This window comes from Chelonoidis abingdonii, chromosome 16 (assembly GCF_003597395.2).
Source record: "Chelonoidis abingdonii isolate Lonesome George chromosome 16, CheloAbing_2.0, whole genome shotgun sequence".
NCBI lineage: Eukaryota > Metazoa > Chordata > Testudines > Testudinidae > Chelonoidis > Chelonoidis abingdonii.
In genome coordinates this window covers 24,059,258-24,080,565 of record NC_133784.1, presented here as the reverse complement: position 1 = coordinate 24,080,565, position 21,308 = coordinate 24,059,258, and the positions used below count along the sequence as shown (strand labels likewise).

The window sequence follows — 21,308 nt, the reverse complement described above, 5'->3', positions numbered from 1 at the left end:
GGGGCCCCATGAGCCTGTTTAAAACAAGATTCAGGTCCCAGGTAGGGGTAGGGGGCTTGACCTGAGGGTATAACCGTTCCAAGCCCTTGAGGAACCTGGAAGACATAGGGTGGGAAAAATGGTACTGCCAGCTTCCCCTGAGTGGAAGGTGGATATGGCCGCAAGGTGGACTCACAGAGTGGAGATTGCCAACCCCTGTTCCTTGAGAGACCATAGATAGTCCAGGATAGTGGGGATTGATACCGAACATGGAGTGTGGCCGTGTTGGGCACACCAGTGACAGAAGCGCTTCCATTTTGCGAGGTATGTCGAGCGTGTGGAGGGCTTTCTGCTTCCTAGCAACACCTGTTGTACTGCAGCGGAACAGCTCAACTGCGACTGGCTTAACCAGACAGGAGCCATGCTGTCAGGTGGAGGGACTATAGGTCCGGGTGTTGAAGCCTGCCGAAGTCCTGTGAGATCAAGTCCGGCCATAGCGGCGGGGGGATTGGGTCCGACAGGGACAAGTCGAGCAGCATGGAGTACCAGTGCTGCCTCGGCCAGGCCGGCGCTATCAGGATAAGGCAGGCTTTGTCCCTGCGGATCTTGAGCAGGACTTGGTGGACGAGGGGAAATGGTGGAAAAGCGTAACAGAGATGGCCCATCCACGGAATCATGAACGCGTCTGACAGGGAGCCTGGGGAGCGACCCTGTAGGGAGCAGAACACCTGGCATTTCCTGTCCGTCTTGGACGCAAACAGGTCGATGTGGGGAAAGCCCCACCTCCGGAAGATCGAATGGAGAACGTCCGGGCGGATGGACCATTCGTGTGAGAGGAAGGACCTGCTCAGGTGATCTGCGAGCGTGTTTCATACCCCCGGAAGAAAGGAGGCCACCAGGTCTATGGATTGGGCTACACAGAAGTCTCACAGTCGGATTGCTTCCTGGCACAAGAGAGACGACCTCGTCCCTCCCTGCTTGTTGATGTAGTACATGGCCGTTGTGTTGTCCGTGAATACTGCAACACAACGGCCGTGTAGATGGTCGAGGAATGCTTGGCACGCCAGGCAAACCACTCTGAGCTCTCGGACATTGATATGATGTGTCAGCTCCCGGGGTGACCAAAGGCCTTGGGTGCACAGGTGCCCTAGGTGGGCACCCCAGCCCAGCGCAGACGCGTCCGTTGTTAGGGATGCGGAGGGCTGGGGAGGATGAAAGGGTAGGCCTGCACACACTTGGGATGATCTCTTCCACCAGTCGAGGGAGCTCAGAACTTCCGGCGTGACCGTCAGAATAATGTCTAAGGCGTCCCTGTTCGGCCGATAGACAGAAGCGAGCCAGGTTTGAAGCGGGCGCATCCGCAGTCTGGCATGTTTTGTCACGAAAATACATGCAGCCATGTGCCCCAAGAGAGCGAGGCAAGTACGGGCAGAGGTAGTTGGAAACCTCTGAAGACTTTGGACAAGGGAGACTATGGCCTGAAACCGGTGCAGTGGCAAACTAGCTGTTGCAAGGCTGGAGTCCAGCACTGCCCCGATAAATTCTATTCTTTGCGTGGGCACCAGGGTGGACTTGTCCAGATTGATGATCAGGCCTAGACGTGTAAATAGCTCCCTGATGTGTCGACATGGCTGATGACTTGTGCCTCGGATGGTCCCTCTGATACGCAGTCGTCGAGGTAAGGAAAAACATGTATTCGACGACAGCGTAGTGAAGCGACGACCGACCGCCATACATTTCGTGAAGACCGAGGCGCCGACGAAAGACCAAAGGGAAGGACAGTAACTGTAGTGAACCCAATTCACCACAAAGCACACAGATACCTCGGCACAGGAGGTAAATCGCAATATGGAAATATGCGTCCTTCAAGTCGAGAGCGGCGTACCAATCGCCGGGATCCAGGGAGGGGATGATGGTCCCCAGGGACACCATGCGGAACTCGAACTTCTTGATGAACTTGTTCAGTCCGTGTAGGTCAAGGATGGGCCAGAGGCCCCCTTTTGCCTTGGGGATCAGGAAATAATCGGGAATAAAACCCCTTGCCCTTTAACTCCTCTGGTACCTCCTCTATAGCCCCGATTGATAGGAGCTTGTGAACCTGCTGCATGAGAAGTTGCTCGTGAGAGGGGTCCCTGAAGAGGGAGGGTGGGAGGGAGGCGGAGAGAGAAACTGAAGACGGTATCCAAGTTCCACCGTACGAAGGACTCAACGATCCGAAGTCAAGTGGGACCACGCCGGAAGGAAGGAGGAAAGGCGGTTGGAAAACTGGAACGGATCCGAAGGGGGAATTGGTACACTGTTCTCAGGCGCACCTTCAAAAATTTGTTTTTAGGTCCCGATGATGGTTTTGTGGGACCGGAATTGTTGCCCGCTGGAGGTCCCGACTGCCGCCTGCGGGTTGTATGACCTCTCCTACGGGCAAAATCCTGTCTCGGCTGAGGTGGAGGGTAAGGGCACTGGGGTTGGGAACGGAAGAACCGTCTCTGAGTCTGAGGGGTATGCCAGAGGCAACTATTCTAGCCGCCGAATCTGCGGAATCTAGTGAAGCTTGCAATGAGGTTCTTGCAACCCTTTTCCCCTCCTCTAATAGGGCTGTGAACTCCTGACGGGAGTCCTGAGGGACCAACTCAGTAAACTTGCCAACCACCTCCCAGGTGTTATAGGAGTATCGGCTTAAGAGGGCTTGCTGGTTCGCCACGCAGAGCTGAAGCCCTCCGGCAGAGTAGATTTTTCGGCCCAACAAGTCCATGCGCTTGGCCTCCCTAGATTTCAGCGCGGGGGCTTGCTGGCCGTGGCGCTCCCTTTCGTTGACCAATTGTTCCACCAACGAGCAAGGGGTGGGGTGCATGTAAAGGTATTTGTACCCTTTAGAAGGCACCATGTATTTTCTTTCTACACCCCTGGCTGTCAGTGGAATGGAAGCCGGGGACTGCCAGATGGTGTCTGTTCTGGCTTGGACCGACCTGATAAAGGGGAGGGCCACTCTGGTAGGCGTTTCCGCTGATAGGATGCTAACCACTGGGTCCTCCATCTCAGGGATTTCCTCTACGGGAAGGCTGATATTTTGGGCAACACGCCGCAGAAGATCTTGGTGCGCTTGCAGATCAATCGGGGGAGGCCCCGATGACGATGTGCCCGCTACCGCCCCATCCGGGGAAGATGATGATGACAACCCTGGGATGAGCGGGTCCTGGACTGATGCCTCGTCTTGGTGGATCTCCGTCTCCGGAACATCATGTTGTTCTGGAGCCTGTGCAGCGCTTGCCTCCATATCAGCAGGGGGAGGTCTGCTGACAGTGGCCTCAGGTACTCGGTGCTCCGAATGACCAGAGCGTGATGGGCCCATTGGTTCACCTTGGGCTTGGTGGTAGGCCCAAGGTGTCCAAAAAGACCACTGGGGTGGTCCGTGGTCCTGATGGGCTTTAGTGTCAGAACCCCCATAAGAGGCGCTCTCCGCGTACAAAGAGGCAGACAGATGACGGGACAGCCACAGGGGAGCTGAAGTAGACTGGACCAGGTCTCTGCGTCCGTAGTATTCCTCCCTGCGTGGTACCGGCGAACGGTACCGGGAACCATGGCGGTGTTGAGAGCGGGACCGGGACCTACAACCAGCGCGGTGCCGGGAGGTCGACCAGTGCTGAACATCTTCATGCCTGGATCGGCTACGAGAGGTGCGGCGGTGCCGGGAGCTGGAGCGTGCCGACGGTACGATGGAGACCGGGATCTCGAGTGGTGCTGCGAGTGCAACCAGTACCGGGATGGAGAATGGTAGCGGGACTGCGAGCGGCACCGGGATCGGGAGCGATCATGGGATCCCGATCGAGACCAACGGTGCCCTGTGATGCCCGGGGAAGATGGTCGCACCATGGCAGGTTTGCCCAGCGACTGGATGACTCGCACCGGCGGTGCCGAGGGTTGGGGCAGCTCAGGCTCTGTGAGAGCAATGAGGTCCCGCGCCGTGGAGAAGGTCTCCGGCGTGGACGGAAATCAAACTCTACGGAGCAGGCTGGAGCGGTAGCCAGACCAAGGCTCCTGGAAGACCGAATCGAAGTGCAGGAGACAAGCGGTGCCGCGCAAGGTTGGTGGGCAGGTGGTATCATAGGTTTCTATCAGATTTGAACTTAGCCGTTCAAAACGGAGAAGCGAGCATAAACCCTCAAGTTAATTACCACTTAGATCTGATATGCGTGCCACGACCAAAATTCAGTGTTATTGGCTCCTTGGGAACCCAAGAACTCAGAGCCTGAGTCTACAACAAGGGGAATAACTCACTTCAAACCTCCTCTCCACGCCAGAATTTCCTTTGGCGTAACCTGAGAGTATGATGCAACCTTTACATAAATACATGAAGCATGTCATTCTCTTCACAAGAGACAACCAATACAAGAACAGAAAAGATTCTATTCGCTCCTCCACAATTCCTGGTTGCTGCAGAATTCGATCACCCTCCGTAGATTAACAGAAAATTTCTCCCCCTTTTTCCTTAGCTTCCCAGAGAGAAAAAGCATCAAGCTAAAGCAAAGAAACGTTAATAAAAGAAAGAAAAGACAAAAATATTTCCTCTGATTAAGTTGACAATAATACAGGTTCAATGTTACAAGAAAAATATAATAAACGCTTATCAAAAAGAATAGCAATTAAATTTCAGAACTAACACATGTAACTACAAAGAAAAAAACAAATGACAGTATGTCTTTTCTACCTTTCTTATAACTTGGAAACTGAAGATAGGAACTGAAGCTTAGATAAAGACCCTCTCATAGCCTGAAGTCAAAAAGACACGAGACTCAAACCATTCTCTCCTAGTTTGAAAATCCGGTTTCCTGATGTCTCTGGTCAGGTGTTGTTTGTCTTGGTTAACTGCCTTACAGGTGAAAGAAATATTAAGCCCTTAGCTTCTGTTATGAACGGCCGCGAGTCGTTGGAGCTAGCGCTCTGACTGCGGTGTAATGAGGTAGCAGGACGCTTGTGCTTTTTGCTCCTGGGAGAGAGAGGCGCCAGCCGTGAGGATGGGCGGTGCTGGGTGCAAGGAGTTCACGGTCTGGAGCAGAAATGCCACTGTTCTGGGTGCAGGAGTAGGTGCGAGATGGAGGAGTAGAGCTGCCATCAAAAGTGCTTCAGGAATGTCCGCTTTTTTTAGTCGGGGGCTTGAAACGTTACAAATAAGCATTGTGAGGCTGATCGCCGAGGCCTTTAAACAGGATCGTGCGGATCTCCTGTGGCATCGGTCGACGGCAGGCCGCGCAGGGTTTGAAGCCCAGTGAACCGGGCATGGGCCCCGGTGCCGGGGGAGGAGAAGGGGCGAACCCCCGATCCTCTTTAACTATATACACGAACTATAACTACATCAAACGGTAATAAGGTAAAGAAAAAACTATGTACACGAAAAAACTATACAACGAGCGAATCGCTAGGGAGGTAGAGATCACCTAAGCTGCGCTCCACTGTTCCAACGACCGACACGAGCGGTAAGAAGGAACTGAGGAGCGGACGGGCCGGCAGGGGTATATATCAGGAGCCATAGTGGCGCCACTCTAGGGGGTGACCTGTCGGCCCACCGAGAGTTGCTAGGGTAAAAGTTTCTCCGACGAACGTGCACACGGCGCGCGCACACCTAACTGGAATGGATATGAGCAAGCACTCGAAGAAGAACTTTCAGTTTCCAGCCACTAACTCAAAAGTGCTGGGCTGAAATTTTCCATTGCTGGTCTCTGCCTGAAGGTGAGAGAGTTGCAACCAACTTTTATCAAGAGATTGAGTGGAGGGAAAATAAATAACACTTCTTCCATTTAAAAATATTCCAAAATAAATCATTTAAAAACAACTTTTAGACAGGGTTACAAGACAAATGTCTGAAGTTTGAGGTCTATGACCATGCCACATTTCATGGAGCTAGCGCTTAGCTTTGTTAAAAATGGTTTGAATGTAACCACTATATTGGTGTTTGAAAATTAACCGCATGTTAGGTAAGGTGCTTAATTCTAGATGGGTGCACTTCAAATAGAGGCAGTGAAGTTAGGGAAGTGGGCATGTTGATTCAAAGAGCATACATGCTTGTCTGGCAAAACTAGAGGAGCTATAAGCTTCAGAAAGCAAATTGGTGAGGAAAAGGGAATTCACTAGCACAATACCTCCAGATTCTAATTTTCCCTTTAAATGTGTAGGAAATTAAACGAAGGTGAAGGGGATCAATGCCACAAAGTTTGCAAAATAGATGGTTTTTGCATTTAATTATCAGTTGATTAGATCCATTCCCAACTAATGCAGCTCTGGCTGGTTTTGAATCCATACACAAAACTGGTATTCCAGAGAGACACTGGCTGTGGCTTCATTAAAATCAAACAGGTGTGGGGTTTTAAACTACAGGATAACGAATGTGCGTTAGTTATCCCACTGTAAAACTGTAGCAGAAAAACAAGGCACCTGTAGTTTTTACCATGGGACCAACCCTACACCCCTCACCTGTGGTTCATCTCACCTAGCTACCTCACAGTAAAAACTACACCACACTTTTTTTGGCAGTGAAAACCAGGGCTCCATTCACCTGTTCTCTACCACAATGCCCAGTAACTGACAGGTGTGCTCTAATAAATCAAACAGCCCATCCTCACTGCTGCACCTTCTACATTCAGACCCCAACCGGTTTTGGTTTGAATTCTTTTGTCTTGTTCCCACTGCTCTTAAGCTATTTTTATTGCTTATGGGATACCACAGATGCCTCAGATTCCAGGTATATTATAACAGCAGAGAGTGCAGGATTCCTACCCTGTACAGATGGGATGTATGCTGACTCTTGTTACAGACCTAACAGCAGATCCATTAGCAAACAGCTATATAATATTTGCTTCCTGCATGTCTGAGATATAATTTGACCCAAGCTTAAGGCCATGGCTGGCCTGCAAGCTGTATGGTATTTCAAACTCTAAAAATGAAATCCTATTTTGTGACTGTGTAAGCAGTGTTCAAACCCCCAAATGCTTTCACTTTTTTTAGTCTCCCCACTGCATTTAAAAAGCAACCTAATAGCAGCTTCTTATGGACAAAAGAAAATTAGCTGTTTCCATGTATTTCACATGAGCAACAGAATAGTCACGTAAGACGTATGAAAACATTCGAGGTCTCACACCTTATAAGAAGTTTCCCACGCTTTCTGCACAGAACTCATCCTGTCAACATGAAACCCATGGATATTTTGCTACTATGAATTCTAGAAAGCACAATTATATCTACGTTTCTCATATCTTTTTGCCTACATCCTCTTCTGGGCCATGTGCTTTACACTTTCTCAGGCTGAAGCCTTCAGTCTTACCTTCTGCTGATTTTCAACCTGATGTTTTGTTTTGTTTTTTAAATCCCTGCACCTTGCAGAGTGGTTTGATGTGTTCCAGACATTTTTTACATCGATAGTCTTGTACAGAGAATTTTTGCAGAAATGTTTTAAAATAGCATGTAAATTGAGCACGGATTTGAAAGTTAACACGTCTGGCCCCAGCAGCAAGAGACTCAAACTGTAGTTTATCCTACTGGAAAACCCACTTTGGCTTGGGCAGCAAACTATACTATCGCTTGCCTTTCTGATGAGAAAATGGTCACTGAACTATCTGAGAAGCCCACACTCAATCTCTCACCTCTGCTGTCACCACAGATCTCTATCAATTCATTAACACATTCCACTAAGCCCTGGTCTACACTGGGGAGGGGGTCGACCTAAGATATGCAACTTCAGCTACAAGAATGGCATAGCTGAAGTTGACGTATCTTAGGTTGACCTACCTCATGTCCTCATGGTGCGGGGTCGACTGCTTCCGCCTCTCGCCGCAGTGGAGTACAGGAGTCAATGGCAGAACGATCAGGGATCGATTTATCGCGTCTACACTAGACGTGATAAATCGATTCCCCAATAGATTGATCACTACCTGCCAATCCAGTGGGTAGTGTAGATGTACCCTTCGGCTCAGCCTCTGGCTTGTTCACCTGTTCCATGGCCCATCCTCTCGTCCTAGGACGTTATTTCTGTGGCTGATATCCTCCCCTTTGACCAGCAGCTCTGTTGCTTTGCTCACTCTCTTCACCGGCCACTGCCTTTGAAGAGATTCTGTTCTCTCTGCTCAGCAGCTTGGGCCCCCCTTCTTTGACAAGCAGCTAAGTGCTGTGTCTGAGGTCATTGTCACCAGATAGGGTTACCTGCTTATCCAGCACTTCTCCTTGCCCCAGGTTTCTGGGCAACAAGACTTTCCCAGTCTGAACCAATGAACCAGAGCTATGGATGACAGTGCTGATGCTGGTTTGAAATTTCAGTGACATAGGAGGACTTATGAACAATAGATGAGGTCCCAGAAGACTGGAGAAGGGCAAATATACCTATCTTTAAAAAAGGGGAACAAAGAGGGCTTGGGGAATTACAGACCATAGGCTTAACTTTGGAACCTGGAAAGATACTGAACAAGTTATTAAACATTCCATTTGCAATCACTTACAGGATAACAAGGCGATAAGGAATAGCCAGCATGGATTTGTCAAGAACAAATCATGCCAAACCAACCTAGTTTACTTCTTGACAGGGTTACTGGCTTGTGGGTGGGAGACGAAGCAGTAGACATGATGTATCATGATTTTAGTAAGGCCTCTGACACAATCCTGCATGACATTCTCAAAAGCAAATTAGAGAACTGTCGCTAGATGAAATTACTATTAGGTGGGTGCACAACTGGTTGAAAGACCAAACTCAAAGAGTAGTTATCAACAGTTCACTGTCAAACTGGAAGGACATACCTAGTAGGTTCAGATAGGGTTCAGTCCTGAGCCCGGAACCATTGGATATTTCATTAATGACTTGGATAATGGAGTGGAGCATATGCTCCAAATATTTGCAGACCAAGCTGGAAGGGGTTGCTAGCACCTTGGAAGACAGGACTAGAATTCAAAATTGGTCTGAAATTAGCAAGTTGTAATTCATTAAAGACAACTGTAAAGTACTTCACTTAGGAAGGAAAAATTAAATTTACAACTACAAAAGGAATAACTGGCTAGGCAGTAGTACTGCTGCAAAGGATCTGGGGGTTCTAGAGGAATATAAACTGAATATGAATCAGCAATGTGATGTAGCTGTGAAAATACACCCCAGAATATGAGCCTTAACTGGACTATCATTATGTAAGACATGGGAGGTAATTATCCTGCTCTACTCAGCACTGGTGAGGTCTCAGCTACAGTACTGTGTCCAGTTCTGGGTGTCACGCATTAAGAAAGAGGCAGACAACTTGGAGAGAGTGCAGACGGCAGCAACAAAAATGATTAAAGGTTTAGAAAGCCTGCCTATGAGGAAAAGGGCATGTTTAGTCAGGAGAAAACAAGACCAGAGGGGACTTGATAGAAGTCTTCAAATATGGTTTAAAGATCCTCTTATAAAGAGCATGGTGAACAATTGTTCTCTGTATCTAGTGATGGTAGGACAAGAAGTAACTGGCTTCATCTACAGCAAAAGAGATTCAGGTTAAGTATTAGGAAGCTTTTTAACAATAAGGATCGTTAAGCACAGGAAAAAGCTGCAAAGGAAGGTTGTGGAATTCCCGTCTTTGGAGGTGTTCAAGAACAGGTTGGACAAACACCTGTCAGGGGCAGTCTAGGTTTCCTTGGCCCTTCCTCAGTAAAGGGGCTGGACTAGAGGTCAATTCCAGCCCTACATTTCTGATTCTAGGAAGCTGAACACCAAACCCCACTCTTGGCACCAACACCACCCTTCTATTTATGGAAGTTCGTCTAATTGTGAAGGATCCTCAAGAATGAGAGTTTTTCCCAAACAGATTAATGTAAGCATCACTTAACTCCACCCCTGAAATACAGCCACCTCTGAGGTGGAAGGCAACAGCAACACCACACAACAGATTTGGATCAGATATTATTCAGTCACACATGCATTGGAACAGAAAGTGAACAGAACAGAGATGCATTTGAAATTGTATCTACAGGAAGAAGCAAGAAACACATATGGGAAACAGTGCGGGTCACAACATACCCCAAATCCCCCCCTCCTTTTAAGATAACAGTGCCCCTTGTCACTCACAGAATTCTAAAGAGTTTAATAATTAAGTTTTGTGGAATTTGTAGTCACCTTTTTCCTGGTGGACTGTACAATCAAGTCCCAGCTACTGCTTATAGCTGCCGGTCTTGATCTTTAATTTACACATTTTCTTTGTGTTCCAGGATCAAGAAATTCTCCGTGCCTAAGTCCAGCCTAGCTAGCGCTCATGAGCAACCTGACACAGCAGAAGCACATGTGATTGAGAAAGACAAATGAGGGGAATGATTCACCGTCAGGCTTGCAAATTACTAATGAGTAAAACCAGATACATGTAAATGTAATGCAATAAGTGCACAGTTACCTGGCATTATGATCAGTGTTCCCTCAAAGGACATTGTTTTTTAAATTTGTATGGGTGGGGGAAGTCAGGAAATTGAAGTTCTGGGTCCCAAAGCAAGTGTAACTAAGACACATTGTATGTGGATACACACGCACACACCTTTTCCCCTAGCATCTCAAAATGCTTTACAAATATTACATAAGTCACACTGACCCCCGTGTGGGACAGAGTATTAGGCCTTTTTTATTAATGGATAAAATGAGGCTCAGAGGTAAAGTCAAGTGTTCAAGCGCACAGAGAAGAAGTGAGTGACAGCTGGAAACCAGGAGGTAGATCCTGTGCTAACCACTAGACTACCCTTCCTCTCTAAAAAGAGAACGGTATCTAGATCAATGAGCCAAGGTACAGGTGCTTTGGGAGCCATCATTTAATTTCCTGGGGTTTGTGTCTTTAAAAACCCCAACCAAAACACTGCAGTGACTATTCACATTCATGCAGACAGCATTTTTTGTTGTTGTTGTTCTAATATTTCAGTGGTTCAACTTCAGAATTCTACACAAGGGACATTGTATCCTTAGAACGGGAGTCGTGACACACCATGCACCTAGTAGGACACTTATTGAATACATGCCCCATTATTCAATGGGGGAAAGAAAACACCAAAGTCAGCAATTAGGAGGCAAGAATCAACAGGAGGCACTTACCTGGGCAACTTTATCCTGCAAGACACACACAAAAAGCACTTAATCCAACAACATTGAGTGAGCCAGTCGGGCAAGCATGACAACAGAGGCCAGAAGGAGAGGGCACTACATGCAAAGCTGCAGAGCCAATACTAGGTTGATGCTCTCGGAACACACTAGCAGCAGGACGCGCTCTCGTTTGCCTCTGCATTTAGCTACAAAGCTAATGCTGATCAAATTCTATCACTAAACTATATTTGCTTCTAATCAGCTTCTCTTCTATGTATTTCAGTGAAAGATTTCTGCTTCCCTGATGGAACCCCTTGTCCCTGCCTGTTTGTCTATTACACAGCATCTGCAGGATGTCTTGATGCTATTTACTGCACATAAAGTAACATGTTCAGAACATCTTTGGCATCAGATCCCATCACCCAATACAGCTGTCCCCTAGCCCCCAAGAACAGAAACCAGACCTAGACAGACCAATAATTAAGGGGCTCCCAGCATCCTCAGACTAGGAAAATGGCGCGCAAGCACCATGCTCTAAGAGCTACAAAACCTGGGCTACGCTGAACTCTCAATGGGAAGGATTACCAGTGTCACAGCCCCCCAGAGAATGCCACGCCACTGCTTCCTGATAAGCTCCAGGCTGTAGATCAAAAGCTACTGTGAAAGGTGCAAGTCAGAGACTATTTAGGACTTTATAGATGGAAATCAACATTCTGAACTGCTTCCAGAACCGACACCCTGTTCGCTTCCTCCACATTTCAACACTAGGTTACAGGGAGCAGCGGCCTGACTCAGGAGACAGGATTCTCTTTGGAGCATGTCAGCAACACCAACCCGTCGAAAGGGCAAAGAAAGGCTGTAGCAGAGCTGGGAGCCTGATCTCAGGAGTAGGGGAAGAAATCAGAAACACTGCTAGGTACATTTTAGCACCACGCGTACTACTGTAATAGATCTTATCCGACAGATGGGCTAGAATCTCAAGTGCTTTAGCTGAACAACTCGGTGAGGGTAAAGCAAGGTCTCTTCTGGAGACTGCACCACAGACTGATGTGCTGAGTGAAAGAGCATGATGCTCAGGGGGGACAAGAGGTCAGACACCCTCTCAAACTAAGAATTGTAATACAAAATGTGTGTGTGGTGCTGAAACGTAACTATAGTTCTGGCTCCAATCCTACTGGAGTGCTAGAGGGGAAAGGAAAAAATTACTCCAGGGGAAGAGGTGATAAGTGTGTGTATCTGGAGAAGGGAGTAGAAATGGGAGAGGTCATCAGGATTTGTATAAGTTTTGGAATTTTACCTGGGCTGAGCTCCCCAGTCTCAGCAGCACCCCAGAACCTGAAGATGCCTTCAATATGTCCTGCAAAGCTCAGGCAGCTGAATTCAGACCCTGCCTGGTCCACCAATGACCTTGAGGGAAGAGGCACAATCTAACATCTGAGTTTTCAGAGGACACAAATTTAAGGGAGCAGCAAATGTGGAGGAACACAGCAAACAAATCCAGACTGATCTGGAGAGATTAGGTTTATGGGCTGCGGGAAGCAACAGGGAAGAGAACAATGGAGCCAGAAGCCGATTAGCGACTGCAAATCTGTAACACTGATGTCAGCACTCTAATAGAGACTGGTTTGAAATAAAAATCTGAAGGGAAGACAGACAGGTGAAGTGAAAAGCAGAAAAGTCAGAAGGCTTCTCCCCACAGTGCATTGGTACAGACTAAAGAGGTAAATATCTGAGTATGACAAGATAGACTGGCTGAGAGATCACTGGCAGAAGAAATCGCCAGCCTTGCGTCTATCATATAAATACTGGAATCGGATCATGTTGTATTCTGCACCTCTTATATAGGGTAGGCTTCAGAAATACAGACAAGTAGTTCTTATGCTACCTACTTATCCAGCCCTGCCTCTCAGATCACCTCTCCAATAATGCCATTGTTTAGGCCTGCTTGTCTCTCTCTGTTAAGTCTTGGTGCTATTTTTATGCCACCTCCTGTACATGGACTGCTCCGCTTATCCCACAAGCCACTATCCACCGAATGAAATTCCTCCAGAAATGTCACTCTTCCCAGGATGTCCTCCATAAGTGCATCAATAACATTCACTGTCTCCTCCCTACATTATCTGCATGCACGTGCCCACACACAGAACCACCACGAAGTACAGAGACCAGGAAAGTATCCACTTGATCGTACTGCTGTCACTCCATTCTTCCTTGGCCCAGTCCCTCCTTTTGTTTCACATCCCTGCCCATCACGTCACACCTAAAAGTTTCAAACCGAAGCCCCTTGTGACAGGACTGTCTTTTCAGGAGGTACCTAGTACATTTCTGGGTGCTAAAAGAGAATGGTGTTAAACAGATTTCAGAAAAAATATGGCTGAAAATCATTTCTTCCTGCCCTTCCCCTGAAGTACAAGTTCTGGGTTCTGCTTGATAACAGTGCTAATGCCTACAGCAGTGTTCAGAATGCAGCTTCCTGCTCTGCTTTGGATGTTAAACCATCATTTGCCAACCAGCTACAGCAGGCGAAATGAAACAGAATTGTGAGCAAACGTGCAGGCATATAAAAGGCTTCAGTGAGTTTATTCCGTGCATTAGTTTTAAAGAACACAGATGGCAAATTTTGCTTTCAGAGATTTAGCCAAACATAAAATGGCAGCTGTAGCTTTAAAAATAAAGGCACAAAATCATTTAAAGTGAAACTGGCTCAATTACAAGGCAGCTTTGCCATGTTTTGATTGGACCCTTTTGCTTTGGCTGCTGGTATTTTTCGTTTGAGTCTTTCCTGTCTGTCTCTCCCTGCACTGGCTGGGTGTGGCTCCCACGCCAAGGCCCACACAGAATCAGAGAGTGTCACTCTCAGTCCATGTCTCTGCCAACACAGGTCTAATTCCCACAATACGTTTGCTGGCATTCTGTAGAGTCTAGTTGTGTATATTCCAAGTGAGGAGTCAGCCAGTCTTTCCCTGGAGAGGCTACTTCACTGCTTAATGCATCTCGCTGTCTGGAAGCAACAGCTCCCAGCATTAACTGTTTTGCACCCATTGCTGATACAAATCCTTTTCCCATCTCTCAAACCCAGCCTCTCACCTCATTAATGCGGATTTGCTGGAGCTCCTGTTCAGCTGCAGTCAGCGGGGCTGGGGCAGAGCAGGATGACACATGCTTCTGGTAGCCGCTTAGTGAGATGTCTTCCTGCAGCCACCAGACAGAAGTGAGAGTAAATGTCATTAGCATAATTATTACAGAATGAAGATCGCTCCATCCCCTGACCACAATGTTCACCAATGCATGAAATGGTGATGGCTTGAATCTGATGCCAGAGTTGCCTTCTCTTGTGAATGTCTGAGGCTGGTAATTGCAAAGGAGATCCTCCCTGTTCTTGGAATGTTTTCGGTTTGGCCTTTGCAGTAAGGGGCAGCTCTTCGAAGTACTGCTATAGGATAGGTGTCAGCCAGCTCAGGATGGGCTACAAACAGCCAGCTAGCAATGGCCAGTTGGTACCAGATTAGACTAATTCAGGATGCCCACACTGTCCAGAACGGAGTGACTAGTGATGCCACAGAAACCCTGACCTTATTTTCGGTTGTGATCCTTTTGGTCCACTCATGGTTTTCCTCATTACATGCTGTATGAAAAGATGAACAGATATGGGGAATCTTTACTAAGTGCCAGGCTGGCTTAATGGAAAATCATTTTCCCAGTGCTTATCTCAGCACTTGTGTCTTCAGCTCTCCTTTGTGGGGACTCAGGCATTCAGGGATTCAGGCACCACCTTTACGTGCCCTGTTGCCTAGTCCCAGATTCATAGCCATGATTTTTCAATCTGGCAGGACACAGCAGTTTGTTACAGGAGTGGGTGGGTGAGATTGCGGCCTGCGTAGTGCAGGAGGTCAGACTAGATGATCATAATGGTCCCTTCTGACCCCGAGTCTATGAGAGAGGAAGAGACTGCTCTCCTGGAAGTTCTACACTACCTCTGCTTTAGACTCTGACCACACAACCCACTACAATATGATCTCACGTGATTCCCCAGGTTTCTCAAGGAAGCACAGCACAGCCTGTAAACAGGCATTATAGAGGCTCCACATTTTTGGCCACTATAACAGGGGGCTACTTGATACAATAACAAAGAATCACAGAATGAGGCTCACCTATCGGTCTCTCAAAAGGGTCAAATCTCTGAGTGCTCAGGGAGTTCTCACTCTTCCCAGGAGGACATGAGAAAAGGACAGTGATCCAGTCAACATTGGGTATCTTTACAGAAATGGCAGATGTGTATGCACTACTGCAAGCTGTGTCCACACCTCAACTAACCCATTATTACTATTAGCTCCATATAGCAGGGTAACGCATTGTGCAGAGTAGAGTAGCATATCCATTGTGGCACTATGACCTATATGAAGACATAGATTTGATCCCCACTCAGGAGAACTTACAGTCTACACCAGTTGTAAGGGTCTGTCTACACTGGGAAACTTTACCAAACAGTTATTCTGGAATAATTAATATATGAAACGAATAGCTACTTCACTGAAGTTTCCAACCATAGACAAGCCCTAAGTCTTCTAGGAGTTAAATAAAAATCTTAACTAACTTTCTCCACATTTCAAATAATCCCCCATCTGGAAGTGGTTTCTCTTTCCAGCTGCCTGACTGCAACAGAGTTTACAATCTGGGCAAATCTGTGGCAGCTGGAGATATACCATCTGTAACAGGTCCTCATCCCAAGCTCTAGCCACAGAAACAGCTGACCCACAGAATTCAGGTTGGCCGATGCCAGCAATTGCAGATATTCCCAGCTCACTAAAAAGTGAGCCCCATCCCCCATCATGTCCCTTTGGGAAAAAAATCCTTGAAAAATAAGCCATGTTGGAGCATGCTCTGAAAGTCAGAAAAACGTGGGCTATGTTGGACCACGATGGGTGGTGGCTATTAGTGCAGGTGGCTGCAGTTAGCAAACAAGTTTTACTGAATAGCAGGCCTGCAGAACATGCAACCCGTGGAGGCTCACTGTGCGGCCCACGGCGGGGAATCAAAGGGCTATCGGCTGCCCGCAGCCGCAGGGAGCCCAGAGCCATTTAAATCCCAGCCACGGCCAGGATTCAAAAGGCTATAAGCTGCTGGCAAGAGCTCTGGGCCCTTTAAATCCCTGCCCCAGCCCCCCAAAGCTCTGGGTTTCCCCAGCCACAGGAGCCCCGGGGCCCTTTAATTTTCCCCTGACAGCTCCCAGTCACCTCTTCAGCTAGGAGCTCCTGGTTGATTTAAAATCAAGTATCACCTCCCCACCCCCAACCTTCCTTTTTGGCCCACAGCTGTTTTGGTGGGGCAGTGCTAGGGAAGGAGGGTTTGTTTCTGCAGGGCTGGGCAGTGCTGGGGCGGGGTGTTTCTGTGGGGCCCAGAGGTCCTTGGGGGGGGTGTTTCCGCAGGGCCGGGGGTTTCGGCCCTCAGCTGTTTTCTTTGGAGTAATGTGGCCCTTGCCACTTTACAAGTTGTGCAGGCCTGCTGTATAGCAACCTGGTTTCATTTATTGAGACAAGCTGCCACCTTGTGGCATTATTTAAAACAGCACCTTTATAAAAACATCCTGTACATCCCCCCCGCCCATCTCTTCTATAAATGTAATAATCTGTTTTCTTTGATGTTCCATTAGATTAGCAGAAAAGAAACCTCCTCTTCTGCTTAGTGCCAAGGGGCAATATGATTAATCATTTTATAAATGATTTCTTCATTCAAACAGAACAAGGGCTAAGGAAATTGCCAGGATAACCATGAATGGATAAAGATACAGCCTGTAGGCAGTGAAGAGGATAAAGTAACCAGCTCTCCCATGGGTGAGCAGAGTGAAAGCAGCCTGTTCCCCAGCTGCCAAGGTAGTGACCCACACAAATCACAGCACCTGCTGATAAGATGAACAGGGAAGGTCAAAGATCTTTATCAATTTCACTTGTGTGCAAGCACTTCAAGAACAGAGCGCCTGCAGGCACTCCCTTTAACCTTAAAAGAGCAAAGACAGACTCTAAAGAAACAAGGACAGAGAGCAGTAACAAAGGTGGGAAAAACTCAGTAGTGATCCAGGAATATTTTAACCTCCACGTGTGGTATCCCAGGCAGTTTTGGCACCGGTTATTGCATCAAGCCTGATCTACACCTAAAACTAAGCTCAACCTAGCTACAATTGCTAAGAGGTGTGAAAAATTCACACCCAAGAGAGACAGTTTAACCAACCTAAGCCCCGGTATAGGCCCAGCTAGACCATCAACCTAGCTACCACCTCTCAATGGGGTGGATTTACTCCAGTGATGGAAAAACCTCTCCCTGCTGCTGCAGCAAAGGTCTACCTTACAGCGCTCTAGCAGTGTAGCCATACCCTGAGATGTTAACCAGAAGGTGCCGTGGGGCTTGCAGTTCATGGCATGAGCAGGTGTCCGTACCTTAACTGTTCCAAACAGCTCATCCTTTATGTGTCCTCCTCCAAATTCTTTTTTCACTGTTGCTCGGGTCGCTGCATACAGCATCTTCAGCCTAACCTGGACAAGTAGGGAGTGAACAAGATCTATTCAGTGAGGCAGAAAGTTTAACAGGATCGGAATCTGGGCTCCTGCCCTCTGCTAATTCAAGGGCATCAGTTCTGCAGCTGCTACAGTGCTAAACTTCTACCACTGGTGATACTACAAGGCATCGGAGAAGATAGAACTCCTCTCATTAACAGAAATCCACCCCTCTCCGTCAGCAACTGCACTGTCTGGGCTAGGCAGGCACATTCACTGTCTTACGATGCATTCCAACAGACTGCCCCATCAGTCCAGGGTTTCACTTCCACACAGCTATAGAATCAGTAATGACAGCTGAGACCCACAAGACATCATCGAGATGCTAGTCAACCCAATTCAGGAACTTTACTGGCATGACAAGCCATATAAATGTTTCCCCTACCTTTAAAGGGCTAATCTCTACACACAGATCATTTCTAATAAGTGCTCCAAAATTGTAGCTTGCAGTTTGGATTTCAGTACCCCGCTAAACTGGATCCTTTATTTGATCGATCTCCGAGTTTAAAATTCTACTTTAAAGCAATAGGAGACAGCTGTGGCTTGGTTTTAATTGAAGCTCATTGTTTCTAATCTTACCACATCTAACTCCAGAGAATAATTTCTCCAGGCTGTTTTGGTTGCCTCTTGTCTTACACTTCGAACCAGAAACAAATTGCCTTCCTCCCCAAGCTTACACACACCATCACAACCAACTTGATTTCTTCTGTCCATCCCACATAAGACTGCTTTACTAGCCTTTCCCTCCCCACCTCATCCCCCTAAAAAACCCTGCAGTTAGACAATGGCCCCCATTACAGAATAATTTTGGATAGTGCTCTGGACATCCCAGAATGGCTTAAATGCAGCCAGTAGTCACCTTACCACAAAGCAGAACCTGACTCAGTAGCCAGTGGCTATAACAGAAGTAGGATCCTGGCACTCCTGCGGGAGAAAGGTTCTGTAGTGAATTTAGTTCTGGCCAGCACAGACAACAGCAGTGACAGCTTTAATAATACCACGTAGCCTCTAGATTGTTCTTTTTACCAGTAGATCTCAGAGCACTTTACAAAAGGAGGTCAGCATCATTATCCCTGTTTTACTGATGGGGAAGCAGAGGCCAGTGTGGTGAAGTGACTTGCTCGAGGTCAGCCAGCACAGCTGGGAATAGATCCCATACCTCTCCGGTACTGTCCAAGTGCTCTACCTCCTAGGCCACACTGCCTCCCAGAGCAATTTGCTACTGTGATTCAATCTTATTTCATTCTAATTCTCTACAGCTGGCTTGAGATGACCTTGGGTTAGTCACCAGCTGTCACTTTCCCTCCTCTGAAAAGTGGGAATGAGAATCCTTATCTTACGGGGGGGGGGCGGGGGGGGGAGATTTGGGCTTCAAAAAAATGTTAGGTGCAACAGGGTCAAGTACAAACATTAATATCTTGATTGGCCACCAGGCGTCACTCTAAAGTAAAGTTTTATTTCTTGTGGCATTTGATGTGTGTTCATAGAGTAATACAGACTGGTAATTGGAGAGGGTGTACAGGAGAAGGAGTCTGGCCCACACGCTTAGGGTCTAACTGATCGCCATATTTAGGGTCAGGAAGGAATTTTCCCCCAGGTCAGATTGGCAGAGATCCTGTGAGGTTTTCACCTTCCTCTGCAGCGAGAATCGTGGGACACTTGCAGGTTTCAACTAGTGTAAATGGTGGATTATCTGTCACTGGAAGTCTTTAAACCATTATTTGAGGGTTTCAGGAGCTCAGCCAGAGGTTAGGTGTCTGTTACAGGAGGGGATAGGTTAAGTTCTGGGGCCTGTAACGTGCAAGAGGTCAGACTAGATGATTATGATGGTCCCTGCTAGCCTTGAAGGCTGAGTCAATCCTGCTGTAAAACTCTGCCTGCATGCGGTTACATGTCAGATCTCAAGTAAAGCAGGGCTGGGCTGGGTCGTGACTTGGGTGGCCAGAGGATTCTGTAGGTAGCTCTCTTCCCTCGAGTCAGTACCGGATCGACCCGAGCAAGCTGGGAGGGGACACTGCTGACAGGAACAGCTTGCAAATAAGACCTAAAACTCGGGTCTTGACCCCTCATGGTGGCACTTTTTGCCAAAGAAGGAGTGTAAAATCTTGGCCAAGTTTCTTCATGGATAATTACATTCCACTCCCTACATTCTCCCTATGTATGGATTCACTCCTTGCCTGTATCTGTCATGTAGTTTACAGTAGTCTGTAAAACAGTAGCCAAGCTTTCCCTCAGAGGAGAACTGATGCACACAGCTTTACACATGCATGCTACAGAACAGAGCATTTGCAGAGCATGTTAGGGTCCATCTGGCTAACCAGTGCTACATGGAAGCTAGATGATTAGCTCTGCTAAGCGAGTCTTCAGAAAATGATACACTAACCTTTAAACAATTCCAATAATTAGTCCTTAAATACAGCTTTCCATCCTCCATCCACCACACAAACAAACATTCTTGAGAGTGCCAGGAAAATTACAACCCTGCAAAGAGGAATTTAGAGAGACCAAAGGCTTACAGGAGAACTGTCAGGGGACCAGGAGATGAAGAGCCACTCAAAGCCCTGTGCATTCTGGGTGTCCAGCCGGTAGAGGATATAACATGGCTGTTGTTCATCCAGCAGCGGCACCACGAAGGAGTCATAGTCTTTATCCCAATGGCGAGACAGTTCTTTGTAGGCTCCCAGCACCAGTTGCTCTGAAAGGAGGAAGAGAAGAACTATGAATTACAAAGCAAAGGTTAGCACAGGCCATGGGGTTGCATGACTCATTGCTTTGCACAAGATCTCACAGGTGGGAGAGCAGAAAATAGGGCTGCAGCATCTGAGTTCTCAGGAGTGCAAGGCATTAGAGCAATCTAGAAGCTATTCCCTTATGTGCTTTAAAGCGTGGAGTGACCATGTGCTCTCAGAGCCTCTGGGGGAGCAGAGTGCATAACATCACTGCCATAAACATGTGCAGATGTTTCCAAAGTCCCACCCACTAGGAAGTAAAGGGGAGGAGCAACGTTACATGGGATGGCAAAGGGGCTTAGTCTACCCCATGCCACGATTTCTGAACACAAAATTAACACTGGAGTACGAAGCTTTTACCATATCAGGAGAGAGGGCTCAGGAGTTGCAGCTCCAAACAGCTGGACAAGCTACCTGTTGCATTAGAACAGGCACCAACATGCTCAGGTTTTAATTAATCCAAATGGCAACTGCTCCACATCACCTTCTGCATCCAATGGTGTCTGCTGTGCTGGAACATGCTGGGTGGCTGCCTCCTCCCAGAGACCTTCCCCACAGCGAGATACAGCCTCACCCAGTCTCTCAATGAGCGCACATTACAGCGAGCATTACCGGGGAGGAAGAAAAGTGGGAGATGCTGCAACCACCAGGGCTGAGGAGTGGGCACACAAGCCAGTGCCAGCTCCTCAGGGAGGGTGGAAAGGCTAGGATACCACAGTCCCACTATAGGCACTGGGGTGTGTGGCCAGCACAGATCAACACAACTTGCGCTCCTCCCAGCTACAGGAGGCCACTGCATGCAGCAAAGGAACTGATTTGTCAGCCATCGCACCAGCTGCTTCTCCACATTGCAGAGCCTTTGATTTCCAGGAGGCCCAAAGCCAGGCTGGAATCCCATGCTCAGCTAAGCTCCCCTGGAATCTACCTTCTTCCAGCTGCTCCTCTTACCCATACAGCCTCCCTGGCAGAGGTGATGAGTGAAGCTCTCACAGAATCCCC

At 47.7% G+C, this 21,308-nt stretch overlaps 1 protein-coding gene across 1 annotated transcript in view; it reads right to left on the bottom strand.

The window, feature by feature from the left end:
- The window catches only part of TWF2 (twinfilin actin binding protein 2), a 99,132-nt gene that overhangs the window by 28,788 nt on the left and 49,036 nt on the right, over positions 1-21,308 (bottom strand). Inside the window, exons 3-5 of the mRNA XM_032805781.2 lie at positions 20,097-20,275; positions 17,464-17,559; positions 14,120-14,224 (exon numbers count right to left, since the gene is read on the bottom strand). Coding sequence (XP_032661672.1) covers positions 14,120-14,224; positions 17,464-17,559; positions 20,097-20,275 — 380 coding nt within the window. The remainder of the gene's footprint in view (positions 1-14,119; positions 14,225-17,463; positions 17,560-20,096; positions 20,276-21,308) is intronic.